This window comes from Amborella trichopoda, chromosome 11 (assembly GCF_054954075.1).
Source record: "Amborella trichopoda isolate Santa Cruz 75 chromosome 11, AtrichopodaSantaCruz75HAP2 v2.0, whole genome shotgun sequence".
Taxonomy (NCBI): domain Eukaryota; kingdom Viridiplantae; phylum Streptophyta; class Magnoliopsida; order Amborellales; family Amborellaceae; genus Amborella; species Amborella trichopoda.
In genome coordinates this window covers 5675435-5703356 of record NC_142346.1, presented here as the reverse complement: position 1 = coordinate 5703356, position 27922 = coordinate 5675435, and the positions used below count along the sequence as shown (strand labels likewise).

At 37.0% G+C, this 27922-nt stretch overlaps 1 protein-coding gene and 1 long non-coding RNA gene across 2 annotated transcripts; both read left to right on the top strand.

Annotated features, from left to right (window-relative positions):
- Nucleotides 1–1634: 1634 nt before the first annotated feature.
- Nucleotides 1635–26290, top strand: LOC18444292 (cytochrome b-c1 complex subunit 6-1, mitochondrial). Its single transcript, XM_011628807.3, has 5 exons — nucleotides 1635–1768; nucleotides 2736–2793; nucleotides 24936–25020; nucleotides 25212–25301; nucleotides 25938–26290. Coding segments are annotated over exons 2-5 (210 nt in total). The 5' UTR covers nucleotides 1635–1768; nucleotides 2736–2791; the 3' UTR covers nucleotides 25971–26290.
- On the top strand, nucleotides 20076–20670 carry LOC148779703 (uncharacterized). Its single transcript, XR_016044093.1, has 2 exons — nucleotides 20076–20144; nucleotides 20268–20670. It is a non-coding gene; the product is annotated as an uncharacterized LOC148779703 (long non-coding RNA).
- Nucleotides 26291–27922: the final 1632 nt, after the last annotated feature.

Sequence of the window (27922 nt, the reverse complement as noted above, 5' to 3'; positions counted from 1 at the left end):
TTTAAATTTCACAAACTTTAAGATTTGTTCGATCTGCATCATTTTTTAAATTTTAAATTTTAAATTTCGCAATCGAATGTGGATCTTCAAGCCTCTAACACAAACTATATCTCCTTACAAAATTTGGAATTATGCTTTACTTGTACGGTATAAAGTGGGCACCTTGTACAAACATCACCTATAATACAATGGATATCCGAGTAGCACCGGTTGTTTAGGGCAATCTCCTCCGTACATATAGGTACTATTGTACAATGTTGGCCAATCGCCACCTTCCGTCATCATCACAAGCAGCGTGGAAATGAGTCTAATATTATCACTATGCTAAACGTGTAAGAGAGAGCGTTCTGTGCCCTCCCTTTGGCCATCAAATAGGAAAAAGAGAACATGCTCTTTATCTTTAGAAATATATTTTGATAGGGGCCGCATCACTATAAAAATAAGTAAAGCGTCAGCTCAAAACTCATAGACAATTGTACTTTTATGTTGAAAATTCTTCATGTTGATCATCTTGGCTTTGACCATTGTAGTCATGAAAATTTAGGATTTCGAGCTTTAAAACTAATGTATATTGTAGTAAATTATCTGGACCATCCATTTTATTCTAAAAACAAATGCTCGCAGATCTATAAGATCTGTAAAATTTTTTAGCTTTAAATTCCACAATCAATATTGAAAATTGAGTTTAGAGCCGTCATGACGATATTTTATGCCCAAAGTGCTTTCCGAACAATGATTCGAGGTCGGGTTTTACTTTGTTTTTATAAAGCTTAGGCCTTATAGAAACTGCATATTCATAAAGGAAAAGTTTATATAGAGCTGATGCTCTAAACAAGCACCTCAAAAATTTCACAAGAATAGGTTTTGTTTTGATGCCCAAACATCTTCAAATTGATCATCTTGACATCAAGATGCATGGATATAAAAAAATTGGATTTCAAATTTTAGAAATAGTGCATCTTGTAACACATTTTTGGATCGTCAATTTTTAAGATTTTCATGTTCTCATAGATCTGCTTGATCTGCACTATTTTTGAAGCTTTAAATTTTATAGTTTAATATGAAGATATATTTTAAAGATATTACAAATATTTTCGATATTGAAACCGCATTTATCAACATTATTTGAATGTGCTCTTTATTTTGATTGTTTAGAGCCTCAACTCTATATAACCCACCCCCATTAATAAAAGAAGGAAAAAGTTTATATAAGGTGGCAACATGTAGAATTAGAGTGCACTTCAAAACTCAATTGAAAAATATTGTTTTGATGTTGGAAAACCCTCTAACTGGCCACCTTGACATCAAGTATGATTATGTGAAAAGTAAAAATTTCGAATCTAAAAAATAATATATTTTGCAATATATTATCTAGACCGTTTATTTTAAAGATTTTCATGTGTTTATAGGTCTATTTGATTTGAAATTTTAAACTATTTTTAAAGTTTAAAATTTTATAATTAAAGATAAAAATGAATTATAAGGCCCTCCTAAGAATTATTGACACACAAATTATAAGATATAATAAAATTTGGGGATTGTGTAAGGTGCAACCTTATACAAACCACACCCATAACAGAGAGGGGACTATACAATACTTATATACAGTTCCAGTTTTTCCTCGTTTTAAAGCTGCTTGGGGTTGAGTCCGCGGATGCCTCTTTTCTATTCCCTCTCCTTTTCTCTCTGTCTCTTACCCTCTCTTTTTCTCTGTCTCTTACCCTGTGTTGCTCTTTAGTCACAAGCCGCCCACGCCAGATCAATTGAGGTAACAGTTTTACTATCTCACACTCGATTGCCCTAGAACTTTCCTTCTAATCGAGATCAATCTATCTTTTATGGATTTGAATTTGTTGCTAATGGGGCATTATTCGGTTTAGTGCATTGGTAACATCTTTTTTCTGTATCAGTATTTGATCATTAGATGGTCTATTTCTCTTGATTTCCTTGTGTATTAGGGCACTATTCCTTTGTTCTCATCATTTGAGAATAATGGATTGATATAGTCTTTTGGGAAATTTTTAAAGAGATGACCAGTTGTATGGGTATGCAGCTCAAGAACCACTGGAACCTAATTAGCAATATGAGATGTATGTAACTCGATTGTCGGCGTAAGCATTTCCGGCTCCATTTGAGAGTTTCAGCTTCATAATCAGTCCTTTGTCAAAAATCTGTTTGGTGAATTAGGGAGTTTTGATTAAACAGTTAAAATTAGGTGCTTTTTTTTGGACAATAAAGGACATGAGAAAGAATTGTGTTACTTGGTCAGTTGTTCTTATGGTTATTAAAACCTGTCCAATATATGATGTACGTGCAATGCCTTAAACATTCAGGGCATTATTTCTTCATTGATAATATAGGTAAGAGCCATGGCCTTGTTCAATTGTGGCCTCAATAAGTGCAATTATATGTTACTACTAATCTTCCACTGATTATGTTCTTTTATATTTATTTACCTTGGTTAAGAATTTTTCTTTTTAAGGAATATGCTGGGCTTGTGTTGGAGTGAAAAATTAATCACGGTTGATATGATAGAAATTACTTGATAAATATCATCATGTTGCTTTCCTCATTTGGTTGAAAAATGAAGATCTTGTATCATTTAAGGGATCTTTCTTGGTTAAATAATGCAGGAGATATAGAACTCAGTTAACAATGATATAAAGTGTTTAAATTATGCTATGTTAGTCTTATCTTCTAGAGGCACTAATTGTTTGGACAATATTGCTATACAGGAATACTCCTTACCGCTATTTTCGTCTTTGGATTTTGTAGCTAGTATCCCATCAGAATGTGAGTATATTGAGAATCTTTACTTTTTTTTAAGGCATTTTACTCTTTTTTGGTAATTTTAGTTAGTTTTTTCTTTTGTTACTCCTTTCTTAATCTATTGATGCTCTTTTTCTTTTTTCTTATCTTGTGAAGGATTGAATATTCTCATTCCTAACTATCTCTACGTTTTATACCTGATTTAGAATAAGCTGTAGCTTATGGTTCTCTAGAGTCTAGACAATGTCTTGGGGTTCTAAGAAATGCATAGGACCCTTTTATTCCTTTACTGATAGGTGGTATTCCCAAAAGTTGTTCTTTTACCTATTCTGTTGTGAGTGGTGTACTTTTGCTGCTTACTGTTCAAGTTGGTGGTTAATATTTTTGTGCATTATGATTGTTGACAGCAAAGAAAAGATGCTTTCTGGGTGAGGTTGGGCTTCCCAAAAGTTGCTCTTTTGCCTATCTTGTTGTGATTGGTGTACTTTTGCTGCTTACTGTTCAAGTTGCTGTTTAATATTTTCGTACATGATGATTGTTGACAGCAAAAAAAAGATGCTTTCCGAGTGAGCTTGGGCTTTTAAATTCTCTTATAAATAATAATGTGAGATGTCACCTTTTATCTATGCGCAAACTACTACGGTAGTTCTGATGCATGATTTGAACATTTTTGTGGCATATTTTGGTGTCATCACATGCATTTTTCTTTGAGATCTTTGACTACATTAACAATGAATCATTGGCTTGGGAAGCTCGCTTTCTTCTTATTACAAATTCATAAGCAGATACAAAAAAAAAAAAAAAAAAATCCGTACATAATGGACACAATGATCATTTGCCAGAGCTTAAGAGAATGATCGGAAGTTCAAGCATTGAGCAACCTAGTGACTACTAGCATTTGCAGATATCCTAACTCCCAATTCTATCCATATATCCCAAGGCTGACTAACCCCAAAACTTCTTCAAATCCCTCATTGAGAAACCCATCTCCATTAAATGTTGAAAACTCAAAATTCTATTGTATCCTGGGAGACCCACCTTTGTCAAAATGATCATTTGCCAAATCTTAAGAGAATGATCGTAAGTTCAAGCAAGAAACCTAGTGACTACTAGATTTGCAAATATCTCAAGTCCTAATTCTATCCATATATCCCAAGGTTAACTAACTCCAAACCTTCTTCAAAACCTCATTGAGAAACCCATCTCCATTAAATGCATAAAACTCAAAATTTTATTGTACCCCGGGAGACCCACCTTTGTCTTTGACTTAGCCCAGTCTCGACAAGTTGCCTTCTACCACAATAAATATACTAGAGAGACTCCAAAGGGACTTTCTATGGGAAAATGACAGAAAACACAAAGACCCAAACTTGGTGGTGGAGTGATGAGGTTCGGAAAGCTATTAGCAAAAAACAATCATGTTGCACAACTTGACAATATAATAAAAATGATCAAAGCTCAAAAGAATATAAAAATGCTAAGAAAACGTTAAACAAATATTAACCAAGGCTAAGGCATATGATAATCTATACAATAAACTGGGAACAAGAAAAGGTAAAAAAGATGTCTTCAAATTAGCAAGAATGAGAGAGAAAAAGTGTAGGGATGTAGACATGTTAAATGCATTAAGAGTGAGGATCAAAGGGTCTTGGTGAAGGATAAAGAGGTCAATGAAAGGTAGAGAGTTTAGATTCAAATATTATTAAATAACAAACACAATGGGAACACAATGGTAGAAGGAACCATTGGTATAAATGAGGACGGAGGTCATATATACATTCGTAAGATTAAATTATCAGAAGTGAATGAAGCTTTGAAGAGGATGAAGATATGAAAGACTTTAGGACCTGATGGTATACCGATTTGGAAGTTCATGGGGGAGATTGGCATTTATTGACTGACCAAGCTGTTCAACAAGGCGTTGAGAACAAAGAAAATACCAAACGAATGTAGGAAAAATATTGTAGTACCTATTTACAAGAACAAAGGAGACATAAGTGTTTCAAAAAGTGCTAGGTAGCACCGAGGCGGCCATGGGGGTCCAGGCCGCCCAGCTCCTAGGCGTCCGCCTAGGCGGGCGCCCAAAACCTGGGTGGCCTTGTTGAAAAAAAGAAAGAAAAGCTGAGGGCTGAGGCCCAGACGAGCTCCCAAAACCTGGGTAGCCTAGTTGAAACAAAAAAAAAATAAGCTGAGGGCTGAGGCCCAGATAAAAAAAAAAAAACTCTGATGACTAATAATGAGTAATCCATAAGACCATGATCATAGTTAAAAAAAAGAAGATAGAAGTCGAGAAGAGAATTTTGAAGTTTTGATAATCCATATTTTCATACAATGCTAAAACAATAAAACCATACAAGCATACACTGATAGTCTGATATACTGTAGACTGTACACACAAAAATTAGATAGTAGAACTAGAAACTAGAAAGTAAAAATGAAAAATAAGAAAGAGAATATATAGAAATTCAGAAAATATACAGTCTATGAGACTATGACACATTAGTCAACACTCAACACTCGACACAACAGTCAACACTCAACACCAAGAGTCTTCAGTCATCATCATCATCATAAGAAGGAATAAGGTAAGCTTCATCATACGCATAAGAATCAAGGCCATCATCATCAGAGTCTTCTCCCTCTTCAATATAACGCTCGTCCTCCTCTGTTTCTTTTGAATATACCTCTTCCTCCTTCTCTTCTTCTACCTTCCTCTTACTAGTATGTGCAGATGAAGCCTTAGGAGTCTTGACTACTCTACCATTTTCTATCTTTTTGTGCTTCCCTGAACTCAAATATTGTATAATTTCATCCCTGGTACCGTCAAGAACATTTTTACACGGGGCAACATCCCCCTTAATATTGGCAAGGTGGTTTTTAAACCGGTAAATGCCCACATTAGTATCCTTTCCACAATAATTACATTTAATACGATTTTTGTCATTCGGATTTGGGTTATAACCATACGTCCAACCCGGATCACCACTTCTAGAAGAACCTGGAGAAGATATTTCCATAGAACAAGGCTCATTTTCATCATTTTTGGGTTTTTTAAAATTCAGAAGTTGTCTAATCTCATCCCGAATAGTTTCAGGAACCTTTTTACAAGAAGCAACATTCCTGGTAATACCAGCAAGGTGTTTCTTGAATCGGTTAATACCCCCATTGGTATCTTTTTCATAAAATTACACCTTATACAATTTTTATGATTTGGTTTTGGGTTATAACCATACTTCCAACCCAGATCACTTCTTCTAGAAGTAGTAGAAATAGATCTATTCAAATGACAAGGATTTTGTTCCTGTTTTCGTTTTACAAAACTCATATATTGCTTAATCTCCTCTCTAATAGTTTCAGGAACATTTTTACAAGGGGCAACATTCCCGTTAATACCGGCAAGATGTTTCTTACACCGGTTTATGCCCCCTTTTGTATCTTTTTCAATAAAATTGCATGTAATGCAATTTTAATCATTTGGATTCGGGTTATATCCATATTTTCAACCTGGATCTCCACTTCGACTAGATCTTGAAAAAGACATCTCAAAATAAAATAAGCAATCTAAAAAATAAAATTTTGCACTTACTTTGATTGCTCGAACTTCAAACTCCCACCTATGAGATGTTTTCTGGAGCTAAAATAATAAAAAACACCCTCTAATAGGATTATAAAACTCCAAAACTAAATCAAATCTACCTGGGTAATGTTTGGATCCGTTTTTCGTAACTTTGAGAAACACTTCGATCCAATGAAAGTCAGAAAATGATGTTTTCTTGAGGTTTCTTTATCTTTAAAATGGGTTCTTGTGGGTTTAGGTTTCAAATGAACCTAAAACCTATCATTTGAAACCTTTTCTATTTAAAAAAAATCAATAGAAACGAAAAAAAAAAAAAGGTTTTGCCCATAGGCAGGGTGCAGGCCCTAGGCGGCTGCCGCCCAATTTGACCGCCTAGGCCTGAGCAATGCGCCCAGGCCTTTTAGCCGCTTAGGCGCTTGGCTGTTTGCTTTTTGAACACTGGGAGACGTAGAATTGTGCAAACTATTGATGGATCAAACTAATAAGCTACATTATGAAGTTGTGCGGGAGTGATTGAGCTACAACCAAGGCATGAAACGAGTGTATCAGAAAATCAATTCAGTTTTATGCCAAGGTGGTCAATTATTGAGGCTATTTTCCTACTTAATCAATTGATTGAGAAGTTTAGGGCGAAAAGAAACGACTTCTACATGGTCTTTATTGATTTAGAGAAAGCATATGATAGAGTACATCGAGATTTAATTTGTGGGTGTTGAAAAAGAAAGGAGTCTCCAGATATTATATTGACTTGGTGAGAGATATGTACGAGGGAACGCTAACTTGTGTACAAACAATTAGTGGAGAGACGAGTGAGTTTTCAGTGACAATAGATTTACATCAATGGTCAGTGTTGAGATTATACCTCTTTTTCTTAACCCGGCACGCACAAGATGATGTGCCATGGTGTATGTTGTTCACGAATGACATAATTTTGATCGATGAGACCTGAAGCGGTGTCAACACAACGTTAGAACTTTTGAGGGATGCTCTGGAATCTAAAGGTTGTAAATTAGCCGAACTACGACAAAGTTTATGCAATGCAAATTTAGTAATAATAAGAGTAGAGACGAGGAAGTAGTTGAGATTGACGGCCAAGAAATACAAACAAGAGCACACTTTCTATATCTTAGGTTGATTTTTCAGGAAAATGGAGAGATTGAGGAAGATGTCGTACACAGAATTGGAGCTGGGTGGGTGAATTGGAGATGTGCAATTGGAATTTTTGTGATCACTGCATACCAATGAAGCTGAAGGAGAAGTTCTATAGGACATTTGTGAGACCAACGTTGCTTGATGGGGCTGAATATTGGGCGGGCGCCTAGGTGGCCACCAAGGGGGGGCCTGGGCGCATTACTCAGTCCTGGGTGGACCAACTAGGCGAGTTTTCCATAGGTGCCCACCTATTCCCCGCCTAGGTAGGCGCCCAGAGGACTGTACTAGCCTAGGTGCAAAAATACCTATCAAATGGGGTATTTTTGGTTTGGACTACAAAAAATGCATGAATATGCATCTTTTATTGAAAATTTGGACCTAAAATAGGATTACTGGGTATTTTTGTTTTTGTTTTTGTTTGGATTATAAAAAATGCATGAATATGCATCTTTTGTACAAAATCTGGACCTAAAACAAGATTACTGGACATCTGTTACCTACATTTGAACTTGAGCAGTTGCCTAGGTGCTAGGCGGCCTGGATCCCCCCAGGTGCCTAGGCACTGCCGGCGTTTTTTGGAATATTGGGGTCAAGAAACACCATACCCATAAGATGAGTGTAGCTGAGATGAAGATGTTCAGATGGATGAGTGGCATGACAAGAAGGGATAGGATTCAAAATGAATACGTTCGAGAGAACTTAGGTGTGGCTCCAATAGGTGATAAGATGAGAGAAAGTAGACTTAGATGAGCTAGGCATGTGTAGCGTAGACACAGTACAACACTTGCTACAAGGTGTGTGTTGGTTCAAGTAGAAGGCTCAATAACGGGCAAGGGGTAGGCCCAAAAGGACATGGTTGGAAGTACTGAGAAAAGATATGGGGACTTATGACCTCACTAAGGGTATGGTCCTTGATAGAGCAGAATGACATACCAAGGTTCTTGTAGCTAACCCAAAATAGTTGGAAAAAGGTTTTGATGATGATGATAATGAATTGTTTTGTGTGTGTGCGTGCGTGTGCATGTGCGTGCGCGTTCGTGTGTTATCTCTTTATACAAACATAGATAAATATCGTTATGCAAACATAGATACAACATCGCAGCCCACAAAGTCAGTTGCTCTGGTCTGATCTATAAATAAGAATGGTAGACCACAAGCTAAGTGCTTGGTTAGTACATGTAATAGATATAAAAAAAAATGTGGGAGTAACCTACCTGCTGCTATTAAAAAGATGGGGGTGGTCTCCTTAGGATGCAGTGCTAAAAAAATGTGGAAGCTGCAACCCAGTATACACGCTGTACTGCCACCCGTGGCACCCACCTTGCAAGAGCGTCAGAGATCCCATTGGCCTTTCATCATGTGTTCCTGAAGGTGACTTGTAGAGATCTGTGCAGGTCAAATATAATGTCAGAAAATGGCTCTAATCTCTATAGGCATTAAGACAATTTAGAGGCCCAAAGAATGATGTTCTTGGAGTCCCCTTCACCAATGAAGGAGTTTCCCATTGCACTGTCAAATTGCTTTAGTCCTTGGAGGTGGGCAACAGTCTTGGCAATTGTTGAGTCAACAATGCCAACGTGCCCTGAAAATGATAGCAGTGCATAACCTAATTCATCTATGTAGAGCCCCCCCAAAGCCAGCCAGGCCCAGATTTCCTAAAGAACTTCCATCTACGTTGAACTTATTCTACCTATGGTCATCAACTAAAATTCTGTGCTGAAGTTCTTTAATGAAGTTCTCTACTAATGTTCTCTGCTTTTCTTTCTCTTAATTTTTTTTCTTTTTTCGTTTTTCTGAGAAATTGCTATATAATGTATCATTTCATGAAATTGTGTGTACTATACTGGATAAACTGTACCAAAACTGTTTAGAATGGAGGAATATATGGCGAGGATGCCCCTTTTATGAGCTCCCTCTTTTGCCAATGAATCTGTATTGAGTTCGATTCTCTCCAAGGATGTGATTTGTACAATACTCGAATATCTCATTAAAATGGAGGGCAATCTCCATGCTTAAAAACTTCTTGCTTGGCGCATGATATTACATTTCAGTTGTCTCCTCTGATCACAATTGATGTTCAGTGTTGTTGGAGAAGTTGAATGGTTCAGCTTCGTTGGAGTCACAAACTTTTGCTGTCTTAAGTAGATGTCAATAGTGTTGCCTTATGGTCTTGGAAGATACCGCCTACCGCAGCTGGCTCCTCACTATAGCACTTCTACCAAAATTCAACATAATACTTCCCTCCAATGGTGGTTTCTGTTTGGATGGTCTGGTGTGCTTTCGAGTCAATGCCCACACCTACCCATTGTGTTTGTAGATTGAGTGGGAAAAAAAGGACCCATAGTTCTTTCTTTGGCGGCGGTCATGACATAACCGATACCTTAATGCAATTTGCAAAGAGTTGTTTGTCAGTATGGAAACCTTGGAATATGTGTGCATTTTGCTCATTCCAAGGTACCATAGTGTTGCAACAACACCTGATTTCCATAACATCAGTCCTTTGAGTGTGATGGGAGGGAGAACCATCATATGAATGGCTTTTCCACCAATGCTGGGCATACCCAAGAGCATCCGAATAAATTTAGGAAGGTTGACAATAGCACAAAGACCAATTGACAGTTCAGTAGGAGGTGGTTTGTATTTTATAGTCTCCTCTTACTTATACATAGCACATCATTCAGGATTTGGATTCTTTTGGTGTTGCAGGTGGTCTACAGGGTGTATTTTGTCATGGGTAGCAGGCGACACAAAAGATTGGGCTCCCAATGGGCATGGTGGATTCCAAGATTTGTGTGCTCAGGGCATATCTTGGTGTTATGCAGTTAATTTAAGTTGAAGATTTGACTGGGAATTTAGTGGCAATGGTGGCCAACCTTGGGAACTTAGTTAGATTATTTTCTCCTATCTAGTGATCCTTCCAAAAACTTATTCTTGTTCTTTTATCTAATTTGAGCTCTTTCATGCAATATGATGCTAACAAATTTGTCATACATAGATTTGATGCACTTCCAAAAGGAAGCCAAGATATCAAAAAGAAGGCAATTTCGATATCTTGGGTCGATAATCCAAGAAAATGGAGAGATTGAGGATGATGTTGCACATAGAATTACAACTGGGTGGGCGAAGTGGAGATGTGTAACTAGAGATTAGTAATCGCTGCATACCAATGAAGCTGAAAGGGAAGTTTTATAGGACAATTGTGAGACCAACTCTGCTTTATAGGACAATGTTGGGCAGTCAAGAAACAACATATCAATAAGATGAGTGTCGCTGAGATGAAGATCGGATGAGTGACAAGACAAGAATGGATAGAATTCGAAATGAATTCATTCCGGAGAACTTAGGTGTGGCTCCAATAGGCAACAAGATGAAAGGAAGTAAACTTAGGTGTGCAGGCCATGTGCAGCACAGATAGTGTACAACACGTGTTATGAAGTGCGAGTTGGTTCAAGTCGAAGGCTTAAAAAAGGAGGTGTAGGCCCAAAAAGACATAGTTGGAAGTAGTGAAAAAAGATAGGGACATATGGCCTCATTGAGGGTGTAGCCCTTGATAGAGCAGAATGACGGACCAAGATTCATGTAGCCGAACTCAAATAGTTGGGAAAAGGATTTGATGGACTTCCATGCACTTGACATATGGCTTAATGCTCGTATTTTCTCCATTCATCAACAATATTTGCATGAATCATACTTGTGTGCCATGATATTTTTTTTCAGCAATCAAGGTTTCAAAAAATGCTAGGCGGCTGGCTTGGAGCCCAGTGCCCAGAACCTTAGGAACCTGTAGTACAAATTCTTTAGATATATACAATATATGTGCTGTCCAAACGAACATATATCCATATATTTGTATATGTTTTATAATTTATTGCATTTGAAAATATTGTAACATACTTTTTTATAAACAAACATATGCAATATCACATGTTGAGACTAAACTTGTTAAAAATTTAAAAATTCACACCATACAAAACATTTAAAAGTCTAACAGGCTATGGAATAGTACTAGTCTAATAGTCTCCAACTCTCCAATTCTCCATATTCCATAATAACATGGACTCCAAGTCTCCAAGTCTTCAACAAACTTACAAAAGTATAATACCACTCAACAAATTATTCCATAAAGGCGAAAAGTATGTCTAACATCCAAATGTCTAAAGTCCAAACCAAGATGGTACAATAAATATACTAGACAAGAAGAGAGAGGACATCAATAAGAATAATAATCATCATCTTTATCGCTTGCATCTACATCGAAATCGAGGCCATCATCATCAGAATCATCACCCTCTTCAACGTATTGCGCTTTTTCTTCTGAATATGCCTCCTCTATCTCCCTTTGTATGAAGTACTAGTAGAAGTCGTTGCTCGAGTGGCCCTCCTAGGATGATAAGCTTATCCAGAAGCCTCCTTGATTGTTTCCTAGGTCAAACCCTCCTTGGGGAAGACCTCCTCAATACCCGAGTCCCCATCTAGCCAATTTGGAGCATTCTCCATGCCTTTCGAAGCAATGGGATCCTTCTTTTGCTAGTTAAACTTCACTGTGAACCTCTCATTCTCTCTAATAAAAACCAAGTCATTGAACTTCTTTTGCTCAAGCCTATTACTTCTCTTTGTATGCACCTATAAGAAAAAATGTATGAGTACTAGACTGTTATGATATTTTATGAATCTATATTAGAAAAATGAACTTGTAAACAAGAAAAACATATAAAATACAATCTCAAATGAACTCCAATTGCACTCACAACCAGAAGAAGTTGTTGTCAAATTCAAGATCTGAATAGCCATCTTCTGGCGGTGTGGAGCGCTACTCCTATGTTGTCTTCACCATTGGGCTGCAATGTGTGGGCCGCCGTTATAATTAATTTAGGTATTTAACATTATCATATAGAATTTTAGGAACTTGAAAGAAAATTATTAAACAAAAGTACAAAATATATTATTATTATTTGGTTCGTCTTTGTTTCTCTTTCTTATTGCCATATCTTTTCCGAATGACATCAAAGCACACTTGTACGAAATGAGCTCTTCAGTTGATATCTTGTTTTGGATATGTGGATTAGGAACTAATCTCTCAAGGTACTCATTAAAACCATCCATAAATGTATCTTTTTCCTCAATATCAGCATCAACATAAAAGAATTGGGGGCTCAAGTGATACCCTGTTGCATGCAATGGTCTATGGAGCTGCCTATCCCCCTTGGCTTCTATAACCTCTTAAAAATGGGCTGTACTTGGCCTCATCATTGCCCAAATTCTCTGCAATCTCCTTCGTAGCTCCTTCAAGTGCATCATATATAAAGCCCATAGAGGGCTTAATAGCATCAACCAAGAACAAGACCTTCACCAAGGGTAGAAATACTAGTGTCACATGTTTTACCCCACGCTAGAAATATTTAGAAAGAACAATATCTCGTGCCTTCTTTCCCTTGACATCTCTAGACCACCTACACCTACTCCAATCCTCTGAAGCAAACATAGTCTTCATTGGGATCCTCCTTTTATACATGTTTTGTAGACTAAGGTAGGAAGTGTCAAATCTAGTAACTCTGAGCCTCACTAGCTCCCTCTTCTTAATAAACTTGCGCATCATGCTAAGGGTATGTATATGAAGACTGTGACTCCGTAGCTTTAGCAAGAATGCCTTTAATAGTAACCATATCAGCAATGGCCTCAATCATAAGATCTATGCAATGTGCAACGCAAGGAGTCCAAAATATGCAAGGCCTCTTATGTCAGAGCAAGTTACCTGCAATTATATTAGGAGCTGCATTATTTGTGACCATTTGAATTACATTCTCCTCACCATCCTCCTTAATGCCTTTATAAATGAAAGAAAATATGTAATGAGCATCGTGAATATCATAAGAACCATCAATGGATCACAAAAAAAGTGTACCCAAGGGACAATTTACCAACAAATTCATGGTACTCCTCTTCCTATTGCTCCATAGATCAGTCTTTAAAGAAAGCCTAACTTTAGCCCACCCATCCTTATGGTTTTTGAGATATTCCTTAGTATGCTCAACTGCTTTCTTCAATAGTGGCTCGCCAATCTCATATGGAGTTGGCCATTTCAAACCTGGCCCAACTTGCCTAATTGCTTCCAACATTGTATGGAAGCTATTCAAGCTAGCGGTATTAAAAGAAATGCCTGCACGATAAAACTATCGAGCAATATACTAAACCACCTGGCCTTTGTCTTCCTTCTTAAATTTATTTTCAAGTGTCACTTGCTTTTTCCCCATTCTCTTCCCTTTCTCAATTATTGTCTCTGGGCTAGGTGTAAAACGACTATTAATAGGCCTTTTCATATAAGGCCTCTTAGACCCAAAACCCGTCTTACTCTTAGAGGTTTGAGTACCGACCATTCTTACCTCGTTTTCCCCTTCTTCATCCTCATCAATGTCAACATCATCTTAAAAAATCTAGTCCCTTGCGCTCAATTCTACTATATCCTTTTCTTTTGATACTTTTTTATTTTTTTCAGCTTCAATGTACTCAGAAATTTATTTCCTTACAAGTGCTGGGACCTTACATGGGTAACATCACCTCTAATACTGGCAAGATGTTTCTTGAATCTATTTATGCCGGTGTTATAAATATATCCACAAAAATTGCACATAATTTTATTTTTGTCATTCTTATCGGGTTAACACAATATGTCCATCCCGGATCCCACACCTAGTAGACCGCACAAAAGACATCTCAAATCTGAAAAATGAGACTCAAATTAAGATGTTTTTTCTTTTGTTTTTATTTTTTGTCATTCTTGTCGGGTTACAAATTGACATTTTTTTTCTTCCAATCTCGTCTCTTTGATGTTTGTTACCTCAATCGAGCTGCTAATCACCTCAAAAGTCTTCTAATACCCTCCAATTGAACCCTAAAAACAATTCCAAGGAGAAAATAAAAGTTTAAGAAGCTTCTTCAAACCACAAAAAATACTTTTGATTCTCATAAATAAGTATAATTAAGAGATTGAAGGTTTATGGAAATGTTTTTTAATTTTGGGGGGTTGAAAATAACCCCCATAACATATTTATGCCTTTTTTGGGGTCAAAATTAACCCATTTTCCCGTTTGGGCAACTCTAAATTCATAAAAGGCCCACATCCTTGGGCGTTGGGCTCCTGCCTTGGTACAGAACGTCCCCCCAGGACTACCCGTGCAATCTGAGGGGTCTTGGGCACCTAGGAGCTGGGCGGACCCCTATTTTGAAACCTTGACAACATGACACCGTACTATGTGGATCTTCACAACGACTTTATGTTGTGGGCTGAATTAGAATCATGTACTTTTGAATCCCAAACTGCCCGACTTTTTTGTTCAAGTATGCTGCCATCTCATAAGGTGAAATTTTTGTTCTGTAGAGGAACTTTGTTGAAGGAATTCTCTTTAACTGTGCTCAAACTTTAGACAACCAACTTTGGCATTTGAAAATTTAACATAAATCAGAGAATAAGATTGAGTAGGCTGATAGGGTTTCTTTTACAACGATCTGTCCGTCCCCCAAATGAAAGGAAAATAGTCATCTAGGTGGCTTGCTTCTGTTCAAATCTTGCTACCACAATTCTCCCATAGCAGTGTTATCAATATTAGACCGGCCACCAGTGATTTGGTCCAGTCAAATCTGGTGCAACCATTGGTCGAACTGGTTGGACCAGACTTTTTAAAAAAATGGAAAGACAAGTAGACACAATAATTTAAAATGTGGAATGTATTAAAAAATTCACCCAATTTCATTTAGCTATTCGAACATGTTAAAACTGGCTGGTAGAACAGGCCAAAACTTGTCAAACATTGGTTTTGACTAGTGTTCGACCAAATTCAAATCTGATTTTGGACCAGACCAACCAAAGCACCGATCAGTGGTCTGACTGGTTTGATCATCGGTTCGGTCCAGTCTTGGTAACTTGTCCCATAGTGCCTTACGTGGTTTGCCAATGCGAAAAGGAAAACTCAGATTCTTATTGGGTTGGGACATTGTGCCACGTCCACATTGCTTAGCAAGCATATTCAATTCTGCCTCATATACCCCGACACTAGTGGTGAATTCTTTTAATGTTTTTTCTAAGTCAGAACTTGTTTCACTAAGGCCTGAATTTATTTTTCTTGAATTTGGCTTTTAAGTTACTATAGTTATTTAAATTTCAAAAAAAAAAAGTTACTATGGTTATTTAAAAACAATTATGAGTCAAAGTTTGATAGAAGACTGATGCAGGACAAAACTATTCTAATTTTTATTTTTTGTTTAATTTCAAAAGATTTATATTTTAATTTTAGTTATAGGATTTATTTGTAAGGTTTTTATGCTTTTTAGGGATTCTAGAGTTTTTTTTTAATATGGGAATGAATTTTATTTTATGAAAGAAGAAAGTTCATCCTTTCTTGGTTTGATTTACAGCACCATGCCTTTTCTTTAGAATTGCTGATTTTTATTTGTTTGAGGTTTAGGAAAAGGTGGATTTAGTTTCCTACCTTTCCTTCCTTCATCAAGTGGTATTAGAGCTCAGTTCGAAGATGATTAGAGTTTGTGATGGCTGGTCGTGGAGGTCTTAGTCGGACGGATGCCGATTTGATCCGATTGCGCAAGGAAATCAACAACTTGGCGAAGAGGGTTACATAGCTGTTGCGCAAGCGAGCCCGAACATTGTGCCTTACACAAAGAGGAATACCCCCTTGGATACAACCAAGTCTAGTGAAGCACTGTGTACATGTTGCAGTCTTGAGAAAAGCTCCAAAAGAACATAGTATTTCATACTGATTTACTTGAAGAATTCATTTTGAGATTCAATCAATGTGGCTAGTTTGGTGAAAAAGGGTATAGTTACCAATCCAAAACTTCAGCAATATACATGGTTGCAAGTTTTATTATCTCAATATCAATTTACTATCAAATTGATATTGAAATAAAAAAATCAATGGGCGCCCGCCCAATCGGGCTAGGCGGGCATTCAATGCCGTGAAAACTCGGTTGGGGCATTTTTGGGTCATATTGACCCATGAAATAGGGGAAGGGGTTTCTTTAAGGGGTATTCTAAACCTGCTAACGTGAAAACTTTTAACTCTAAAGTGATGAACATAGCGGACTACTATACCCAGTTTTGCTTTATAGGGGAATGGGAGAGCTTGGCCCCTTTTCAGAAAGAGAAGAGACGACATTTCTTTCTTTGTTCTCTTTTCCGATACAACGAAACAGCTTATGGATGCAATAAAATAAAATTGCGAAACTTTTAAAATCAGCGTGAAATTGTAAGTTTTTTTATGAGAAGTATCTTAAATCATGCATCCAAACTGGCCCTTAATTATTGTCTAGTAAGGCATTACACCGACTTAAAGCAGAGATGAATAATCAATTGAACCATCCTCCGGTCAAGACCAGCCTACTGAAACCCAATAATGGGAAGAGGAGAAGAAGGGTTATAAAGCACCAAAGGACAAGGAAAGAAATTGTTGTATACTATTTTGCGGTAATACCGGTCACATGTAGTAATTATGCAGACTTCAAAAGAAGCAGCTGGCTTAGACCAATGTAACCAAAGGAACACTTGTTTCCATGTTCTCCAAGTTAAATCTAATAAGGGGGACTACAACCTGTGGACGGACTTAGGAGACACTATAGGTGTCTCCAACCATGGGGAGCTGGGAAATTGTTTTTTTTTTTTTTTTGGGGGGGGGTTGGGAGGTTCTAGTCCTTTATATGGGCGATTTCTTCCTATGCCAAAATAGTTGGAAGATGGACGGTAGAATTGAAATTCACATCAAGAAAAGTCCTCATCCTTTTGGATGAGTATCATGTCACTGAAGTCTAGAGAAATATTGTGTTAATAGATATATTTTGATAAGTGGGTACTCAAGCTTGTCTTTGAGTTTGACAAGTTCATCCTGTCGAAGAATGGTGCTTTTTTTGGAATCCTTGCCTCAGAAGACATGATTAATGTACACAATGACATATAATATGTTAGAAATTGCCTATTTTGTGGAAAAGCTGAGTGAACTTACTAGCAACACAGCTAAAGAGCATTGGCATGTTGTTTATAAGATTTTATGATATCTGAAAGGAACTATATATTATGGCTTACACTGCGTAGGTAAACTCGTTGTATTCGAAGGATATAGATTGGATAGTAGATTGTCAGGAATCCATCACAAACTAGTATATGGGGGCTGTTGCATCGGGTTTGAAAAAGTGGACTCATATCTCCATATTCACAATGGAATAAGAGTTAACAGCCCTGGAAGCAGCTAGAGGCCCTGGAAGCAGCTAGAGGCAGAATGGCTAAGGAACTTGTTTGTAGACATACCTCTTCTTTAGGGGCAATTATGCAGTCTCAATGGCCTGTGATTGTCATGTTGCTAACACCGAGTGAAGAAGAAGTTTTATGGCTGAAAGTCGAATAATATTTTCGTGAGGCATAATCTACTGAGACTCTTATTTGTGGATGGATTAATTTCAGTGCTCCATGTAATATGCACTTGAAGTTGGCTAATCAATTAATGGAAAGCCTGCAAGGAATTAAGTCTGACAGTTAGCTAGAGGGAGGAATGAAGCCCACTTAAAATTTAGGCCACAGAGCAATGAGAACCCTACATATGGACAAGTAAATCCTATGTCCAAGGTTCAAAGGAAAAAACAAGTCACTTTTATGATGTCAAGATATGATGTACCACAAACTTTATCACATAGTAACTTATATATTTCTACCCCATCTCTGGCTGGGTGGAACAATGAATTGCGGTGACTGGAGAGGTTGAGCTATGCTCCTAGTGAATCCATTTATCTTGATGATGTAAACTCAGGCTGGGGTTTAGAGTTGTAGGGCATTATCCGTGGATTCTAGAGAGCTCATGAGAACCAGGAATTGGCATAGGGTCTTAAATGCACAAGCTTTTAGGAAAGCACAACTGGTGAGAGAGAATGTGTGGTATGTGAGAGGCTTATCAATAATGGACTTTGTTCATTCAAGGTGCATACAATCACTATCTTGGTGAGTGTTCGACACGGACACTACATGGGGGTTCAATTTTATAAAACATCCTCTCTTATGCATTGTCTACTGATTTGCAAGCTGAGAACGTCTTGAGTCCATTGTTTCGAAACATGTAGGGGGATTGTTGATATTTTTGGACAAATTCAAAACAACTTAGAATATCTGGAACCTATTGTGGACAGTTTTTGGATTTTTGTATTTCTCTACGTTAAATGTTAGCCACACTGTCACCATGGGGTAGTGACGCCTGTCACCAAGGTGGTGTCCCATGAGGGTGACAAGTGTCACCTCATGGTGGTGCACAAGCACCACGTCTTTCTCACCGAGGTTAGAGAGAGAAGATAGAGCATATAAATTTTTTTTGCAAACATTAGACTACGTGAATCTGGTATCCTTACCTTTAAGCGAAGCTGGATTAAAGAATGTTTCTCTCTAATATCTGGATCTCTTCCTTTTTGGGGAACTGGATAGATGGTAGTTTCTGTCTCCGATATTAGAATCGGATTGACGAGCATCTCCCTCTTACTCTGTTATCTAGACCTTGGCCTTTTGGCAGAACCAGAAACCAGTTATCAAAGATTTTCATGATAAATATGATTTCAACCTAGGGGAGATTCTTCAAATTGAATGCAAAAGCTCAACATTTTCTCTCTCTCTCTCTAACCTACCCGGTAGTCAATTGCATGTTTTGCTTCGATTTCTACAAAATTTTGTCGCAACTCGAAACTTGGAGTGATATCTACAAATCTGCAAGAGATGATCAGTATAAAAAGTTGTGATTTCAAAGGTTTCCAATGTGTGCAACTCCGTGAGTTGTCGATGCTTCATCAAGCTAGTTCTATACCAGGAGTGCACTACCATGGGTTGCACCCTGGTATTCTCAGTGAGTTGGGTGTCTTCAACACCTCAAAGAGAACGATACAATCTTGTGCCTCCGGTCCCTTGAAGAGTACAAATTCAGTTACTATTTTATTTGACTCTTTTCATCTCATTTCTCTAATATCTGATATTGAATTTGATTCAAATGAATTGACGAGCTCAAGACTGTGCTCAATCAAAGATTGGCGGTCGACTAGAGACACTGTCAGCTAGACTATATGTGTTAGATGGGTGTCAGCTAGACTGTCAGAGGCTCTGGTAGTTAGACCCATCGTCGCTCAGAGGCAACACGAGTCAAAGTTTAAAGATTAAAAGTGAGTACAGTCAAGGGTAGACTTCGCCAAATTTATACCAAGGGAGCCCCAAAAACTCACTTTTCTTTGGTATAAAAGTTTATATTGGCCCCGATGTCCAGAAATAGCTCTAACTTGTTTCAATCTTTTTATTTTTGTTTTTATCAACAATAATTTTAGCTCGGGTTAATGAAATATTCATTACAAAGCAAAGAAAAATAAAATAATAAAATAATCTCTGCATGAACCATTTTCATGATTTGATAAACCTAAACCTTTGGAAATCAAATTTTGATGGTTTATCAAACATATATCTCTGATATCTACTTTGTAATCACTTTTGAAACTTTGCCTTATTGCAAAAACTTCTATTTCTTGATAAGTAAATCCTTTGGTCTCATCTTCATAGCTATCAGACATTGAGGAGTTAGAAGATGTACCTTCAACTATCTTGATAGGTGCACGAGGTATTATCTAGGTATTTTTGACAAACCTTTTTTTTTATTCTTCTTCTCTAATGCCTCCATCATTGAATTTAGGGGGCACATGCTAGTTTATCTCGTCTTTTATTCATGATCACCAATTGACTATGTCAGTACAGGTTTTGTTCTCAAAGAGCTCCCCACTAATCTATTCGGAAATAGGATATGCAACAAAAGACACCGTTCTTTTATTTCTCTATTAAGGGGGCATATGGGAACTTGATTTATGTGCCATGGATAGTGAGATCATGACTGGCTGGGCATGAATTAGCTTATTACGTTTGATGAATTTTACAATGATCAATGATCTTTTGTGACTAGTAACAACATGCTAGGACTTGTCTATCAAATTTGGTATATATATTCACAGGCCATTTCTATGGAGCTTATAAGATACAAATATAATACAGAGGAAAGAAAATAGAATACAACACTATAAAATTGCAGCACACTTGTTCAAGTAAGCACAAACAAGAACTTGGCCTGGGCCTTTGATCCCAATGGATAGGGAGAAGAATGGAAGCGAAGGAAGAAGAAAGGAAAAGGAAGGAGATAAAGGGTTCAGAGCATAGTTGCTGAAACCTTTTGGAAAGGTCATGGACCCACTTCGGAACCTCGATCCCTCAATTCCAGCTAGGGATGTTGGATGGAACCCGGATCCCTATATTGTGATCCTCGTTCCCGGCAGGTTTGAAGTGCGGTTCTCAAGTGTATGATGCAGTGCACATGATGTTTTCTCTATTCGGCACTGATTCATATGCACTGATTCAGATTGGTGCCCAATGGTACTGTGAACCCATGCATCATTCTCGATTCCTTAAAACATACTACTGCGATTCCTTCCTCATGGAATCGTGCCTCCTTGTGACAAGGATTGCTCCCTTGATATAAGACCGTACAGACGATGATCCCAACCACAAGGAGCTTCCAACAATCCACGGTTTTGCGGACTCGAGCCAGCTCCCGCTCCTAGGAACACACCTGCACCCGACAACTATGGTTCAGAGTCATGTGACCAGAAATTATGCCTGGGATGCCAGCCTCAACTGGGTACCTCTAAGACGAAAGGTAAAAGTTGAAACTTCCCTGGATGGCGTAGTGAAGCCTTACTACGGTTTACTACGATGTGTGCACCCATTTTGGCTGCAGTCAGCCTCAAAAATTTCGGCCTGATCAATTTTTTTAAAAAAAAAGAAAAGAGGAAAATTCAGTGTGTGTGTGTCTGTTGTGTGTATGTATATATATATATATATATATATATATATATATATATATATATATATATATATATATATATATATATATATATAGGATTTCTTGGTTTAAATATGGTTCAAAATCCTGTATGTTATATTTAGAAAGGGTGTGCACAAGTAAATTAGTTTAGTAACCCCTTTATTTCATGCCTATAAAATATGTAAAGGTGTGGTTGATAATTTTATTAAGGGTGTTAGAGTACTCTTACATATGGAGTCTTTCCTTGATGTACTCAACATTCTTGGAAACTTGATACCCTTACCCCACAATATAGTAACTTTTATGTGTAGGGGTATTTTAGGTAATTAATGAAGGGTAAAGTAGAGTTCTTGATAAAAAGAGAAGTATTTATTAACAATAGTGGAGAATGACACCATCCACTTGAGGTGTGACACCACTCACTAGTAATATTTCTAATAGAAATATCTATGCTGCTGCTTCTAATGACCAAAAATGTTCCCAAAATTTTGTATCACAAAAGCAAGGGTAATGATTGTCCAAAATGTTGAGTACATTAAGTAAATACTTCATGTGTAAGAGTGCTCTAATACAACCCTTTTATTAAAAGACAAAGGCATTTACACTATAGTTGTTGGAAACGCCTGTGATTCCGAATCCTTATAGGAATCGGAATTTACGTAATCGCGTGTATCAGAAATTTTTGAATCTTGGAATCGTTGTTTGTACGATTCAGATTTACGAAATATGATTCGCACGATATTGAAATCATGCTCTGATAAAATAGGAGTTGTGTTTTTTCCTATTTATAAGAATCGATGTCCCTTCATGTTGGAATTGAGTTTCATACGTATATGGAATCACACATGACCCCACATAGTTCAGTAGATTCTGGAATCGGAATTCGATGAGATTGGAATCGTGATTCCTAAAAATATAGAATCATGACCCATCAACTTGGAATCAAGATTCTCACTATTCAGGAATCGAGATTCTCCCCATACTGGAATTGTGCACCAATCCCCTCCAGTATATGAGAAAAGTATTCAGAAAATATGTAGTTTTTTCTCATTATTAGAAGATTGAATTTTGGTATGTATATATTTAGTCCAATTACCAAGGTCAACTTTTATGATATCTTTGTCAACAATCCTTTAAAATGGACTCAATTTACTAACAACCCTACGCATACAAGGTCTGGAGCTGGTCTATGACATACAACTAGTGAGAACAAGGGTGAGCTCCCTCTATCTCCTATCCTTAGGAACTTGTGATAGTGTTTTTGAGATGCCATTTGCTAATGTAATTGATTTTACGAATGCAGAGAAAGAGAAAGAAAGTAACGGGGAAAATGAGGGAGAAGTTTTAGTTAGAGAGGGGTGAGCAAGAGAGAGAGAGAGAGAGAGAGAGAGAGAGACTTTGGGCGGTCATCAAGCCTTTTTTTTTAAAGAGAGCTGGTCGGGGCACAAGTATAGAAAGAGCTAATGTAAAAAATATCACAATACTACCATGTGCGAGGGACCCTAAGATCATTACTCTTTATAGTAGAAATAATGATCATTCCTCAGAACTTAGTACTGTGGATGATCACAAATAAGCATTTTATTGATCTACCAAACATGCCCCATTGAGTCCTTTACTTAATACATTAAATGGTAAATAGTATTGATAGGCATTTGGTTATTACAAGCACCGTATATGAGCATCCTACTTGAGGTGGGGCTGCCACCCACTACATGATTTATAGATGGATAAATTCGTTGGGTAACATGGCTGAGATTATTGTACATAGATTCATGCCATAAATTTGTACGGTTTTTTTTTGGCTTTCACAACATCGGTTCTCGGGAATTTAATTTTAAGATTTTAACTTTGTAGAAAATTGTAACATGATACAAATCGGTTCCTGGAACTCCTCCGGTAACATAGAATTGATTCATAGAGCTCCTCCGACAGCATGCAAATTATGAATGCATTTCACTCATCTTTTGTGTTTGAATCTTGAATCTGTGTCATCAGAACTTGATTTGATGTTGATTGAAATACTGTTCAGTGCATTTGCCAACCACTTGTTTTCATGATGTGGAACTTGTTTCCTGACAACATGGATTCACAATTCCTTAAAATTTAGAATCAACGTTTAGCACAAGTAGAATCGCATTGTTGTGTAGCTAAGAATCACGATGTCCGTGATATGAAATCTTGATTCCAAACAACATGGATTCGCAATTCCAAAAACTTTGGAATCATTATTTCACCCGAGTAGAATCACATTCTTGTGTAGCTAAGAATCATAGTCTTCGATATGGAATCTTGATTCCAGGCTTCGAGGAACCGAGATTCCTAAACTAAATGGAATCGTGTTTCAAAAAACTTGGAAACATGATTCTTTTATTTTATAATCGAGTTTTGTCCTAGGAAATGCCGAATCGAGATTCCGACATAGAATCGCTACACCCGTGGGCGATTCGGGTAGCTATAATTTACACTATTACAATGCCTAGAGTTTCAGTCCATAATTACTCGTCTTAGTGAAACTATCACTTTACCCTTTGAAATGACAAAAGTGCTTTGCAAAAGGGTACTGGCTAAAAAAGGTAAGGCATATATAGTAAAAGGCTTGTTTCAATCGCCTCTCTAAGTCTAAAGTATAGGATTTTGAATCATGTTAACCAGAGAAAAACCCTGTGTGTGTGTGTGTGTGTGAGATTTTGTTTACCCACTAGCCAATAGAAGAATATGAGCCAATCAAATGCTAGGCCAATTTGATGGCCAGGGAGTATGCACTATTAATTCTTAATTTTTTCTATAAATCGTATGACCTCAGACTTTTAAGGGCATGGATTCCTAACATGGGTTGTTTGAACTCATATTTTGACCCATACGCATTGAGGCGAACAGTATTAGAAAAAAATCACGAAAAAAACCCAACAAATTGTTTTTTACAAGAGAAAATGTAGGGAATACAAGCTATTCTGCTCAAGGAAAAAGAAAAGGTCTTACATTGAGGCCTTAGGGGAATTTTCTTGTTCCTGAATTTTGTAGTTATGTTCATCATGACCAGATAAACAATTCAAAAAAAAAATGCACTATAGCAATTGATAACGATTGCCTCTATCAGTTGTGACTTTATGGGAGTTCCAATAAAGGCCAAAGTAGATTTATGTTTCTATTGCAACATTTGGTAAGCTATAAACAACAAAAGAAAAGGCCAATTGATAACGATTGCCTCTATCAGTTGTGACTTTATGGGAGTTCCAATAAAGGCCAAAGTAGATTTATGTTTCTATTGCAACATTTGGTAAGCTATAAACAACAAAAGAAAAGGCCAAAAAAAAAGAAAAAAGGGTGAGCTACTTGTTGGAAAGAATTTATGATAATCTGTCTTATGTTTGCTACTCAGGTTAATAAATTTTAGCGAATGGCTTCTGAACTTTTGTCTTCTTACATGTACTTCATTTGCTAATGATTAATTCTCATATAGTGAGCTCCATAACTCCAGGTGAAAGTTTTTAGTACTTTTATATCTGGATGTAATTATTTTATTAGCTTAACTCTTTCATTAAATTTAGGGCGGATGAGGAATTGGTTGATCCGAAGCAATATCTCGAGGAATCTTGCAAGCCAAAATGTGTGAAGCCCTTACTTGAGTATCAGGTAAACCTTCAACAATCTTGTACCTGGGATTCTTTAAAAACTGTTCCTTCTTCTTTCTATCTTTTTCTTTTTCCCCCTATTTTTCTTTTTTGGCATTTCAATGATGTATTTTTTATGGTTTTGTTATTGCTCAACTCTTTGGATATTTTGGCTCCCCGAAATTTGGTATGCACCCTTTGGGACATCATTAGGCATGTGTTAAGAGGATTCAAGGAGATGAAACTGGGCACAAGCACTGCACTGGACAGTACTTTGACTACTGGTCTTGTGTCGATAAATGTGTAAGTTACTGATCACTCATAAATCGTGGAATCAATTTTTGAAGAGTTCTCGTACGATTTGCTTAATTGTCCCAAGCAAAAGTATAGTCCACAATAACTGATCAAGAAGAAAAAGAGTATATTATTGTCTAATGAAGTACGGTATATGGTATTGTTAATCTCTACCCATCAGCTCGGACTGACAGATGGTCTGGTGAATGTTCCTGTGCCCACTCTTGTTATTCTCCAGCCATCCATCATGGGTCAGATGAATGGACGCAGCTACTATATGTAATAATCCATTGGACCCATGTATACTTAAACTGATGCCAAAAATTAGTGAATATCTGCTTTATTTTGGCCATCTTTCTTAGTATTCAATTGATAAAATTGGCTCATCTTTTTTTTTTTCTGAGAATTAATTGTGTGAAATTTGATTCCCTAATTTCTAATCTAGTTACCCATTCCTTGTGAACTAAAAGAAGATATCTTGTTATATTTTCAGAATTTCTTTTGGCCACTGATCCAAAATTGAAAGTTCTCTAGACCAAGTTTAAAATCTGTTTGATAACATTTATCAGAAACATACGAGGAAAATGGGAATATAATAATTGATTCAATATAGTGAATATTTTTTCTTCTGAATTATTAATGCAGGTTGCATCGAAGCTCTTCTCAAAACTGAAGTGACACTGAAAGTGTGTGATGGGTCAGTCTTTCTTCTCTTCATTTCTATTTGTCTCCTATGGGGATGCCTTGGGATTTTCTTCTAGCTCTTCATGAGCTCTCTATTAGCCATGTCAAGGTCCTGTTCTTGGAAACAATACATTTTTGCCAGCAGAAATGTTTTTTTTCGGTGCAAATCATCCATTCTGATCCATACTGGAACCAATAAAAGTGTCTTCTCGATTGTGATAAAGGGTTTCTCTTTTGAGATTTAAAACTAGTGACTCACCTTATTTAGAGAAGCAGAGAAAGAAGCAATTGAAGACAAGAAATTTCTTTCTGAATATTACTTTTCACTACTTGTTAGTTCTATTTTGGAGGTGGATGGTGTAGCTTTCTCTCACGTATGACTTCTGGACTTCATTTGACTTCTTCCTTTGGAGAAGTTTTTTAACTTTTTGTTTTTTCTCTTTCCAAGAAGATGGAGATACAGTTTAGAGGTTGTAATGTTGGAGGCTATATTTAGTGAGGTTCCATGTAGAGAAGAATGGGGAGGAATTGTCAGCAAGTACCGGACGATTAGTCTAGTGGTGGAAATGACAGCAAACTTTTACTATGTTAAATAGAACTAGTGTTTCAAGACCTGAATCCGTGCAATGGGTCGTTCACCCCACAGATCCGTTTTGGATCACTGGATCAGCAATCCGGATTGGTTTGGATAGGTCCGAATCGGTGATTCCGAAAATTAAATAGAATAAAAATTTAAAATAAAGATTTATGGGATGGAGAATTTAGGGTGGACTTAAGAAGACATTGGATAAGCTTAAAAAGAAAAGCAAAAAGTATAGAGTGGGGGTTTTAGGTGGGGACTAGATCAGGACCCATACTATCTTAGAACCGGTTCGGTTCCGATTAACTCTACATCCAAATTGGGGATCCGGATTGGGATTCGCTGGGTTTTAAAACACTCAATAAAACCTATAGTTTATATTATTAAATTCAATGAAAACAAGTAAAGAAAAAAAAATTAAATTCAATGGGTTATCCATGTTTAATGTTTAAAATGGCAGATGGGGTGTGCTTGGATATTTCAGATTTCCTAGGATCATAGGAAGTAATTAAATGAGACCTAATCTTTTGGGAGGGGTCGTGATCTTGGCAGTAAATTTAAATGTACTTATTAAATAGCAGGAGTCCATGGATCTAAAATCTTATCGAACAACTTTTAAGTGAATTAAGTATGTCTGAGAGGTGTTCTATTGGAGCTCTGGATGAATTTTTATTAGTTTCTGTGGCCAAAGTTCCTTGGATTTTTCTTCCCAAATTAAAAAATGAAGTGCCCAAAAAGTAGATTGGTCTATGCTTGCGGTTGAACTGAGGGCACCATTCTTTTATGCTGATGTTACTCTTAGATGGATGTAACTATTGAAATGATGCATGGCTATGGGGTAACGAGTCATTATGTGAAAATATCTAGAGAGAGAGATTGCACACCAACAAATTAGTTCTTAAGAAAGCAGATGGATGACCTGTATAGGCTTGAGCTTGATTGGTCTAGGTGTTGTTGATTGTAAGAGAGAGAAGGAACAAACCTCATAAAAGTGGTGAAAAGTGAAAATCTTGCGAAAACTACTGATATATCATATCATAAGAAGGGATCGTTTACAAAAAGGACTGTTTATTTTTTGTACAAGGAAGTCAAAATCATTTTTGTCCTTTAAATTTCAAAATGGGTAGTTGCAAGAGTGTTATTGAATAGACACATTTAATAAATTTAGACTTCGTGACTCACTTCAAACCATCCAATTTGACATATAATGAGTGGGAATGGTTGTGACCTATATATATAAAAGATAAGACAATCTCTTATAAGAATCCATGCTGTTCGGCTGATCTATTTTTCCTTGGCGAGATCCTTACAAACTACCAAAAGAAAAAGAGAAAAATCAAAATTGTACCTTTCTTGGTCCTTCCTC

Coding starts and splice junctions, on each gene's coding strand:
- LOC18444292 (XM_011628807.3), top strand. Junction 25,021..25,211: donor AGCCCTTACTTGAGTATCAG/GTAAACCTTCAA, acceptor GGACATCATTAG/GCATGTGTTAAGAGGATTCA. Junction 25,302..25,937: donor GGTCTTGTGTCGATAAATGT/GTAAGTTACTGA, acceptor TTATTAATGCAG/GTTGCATCGAAGCTCTTCTC.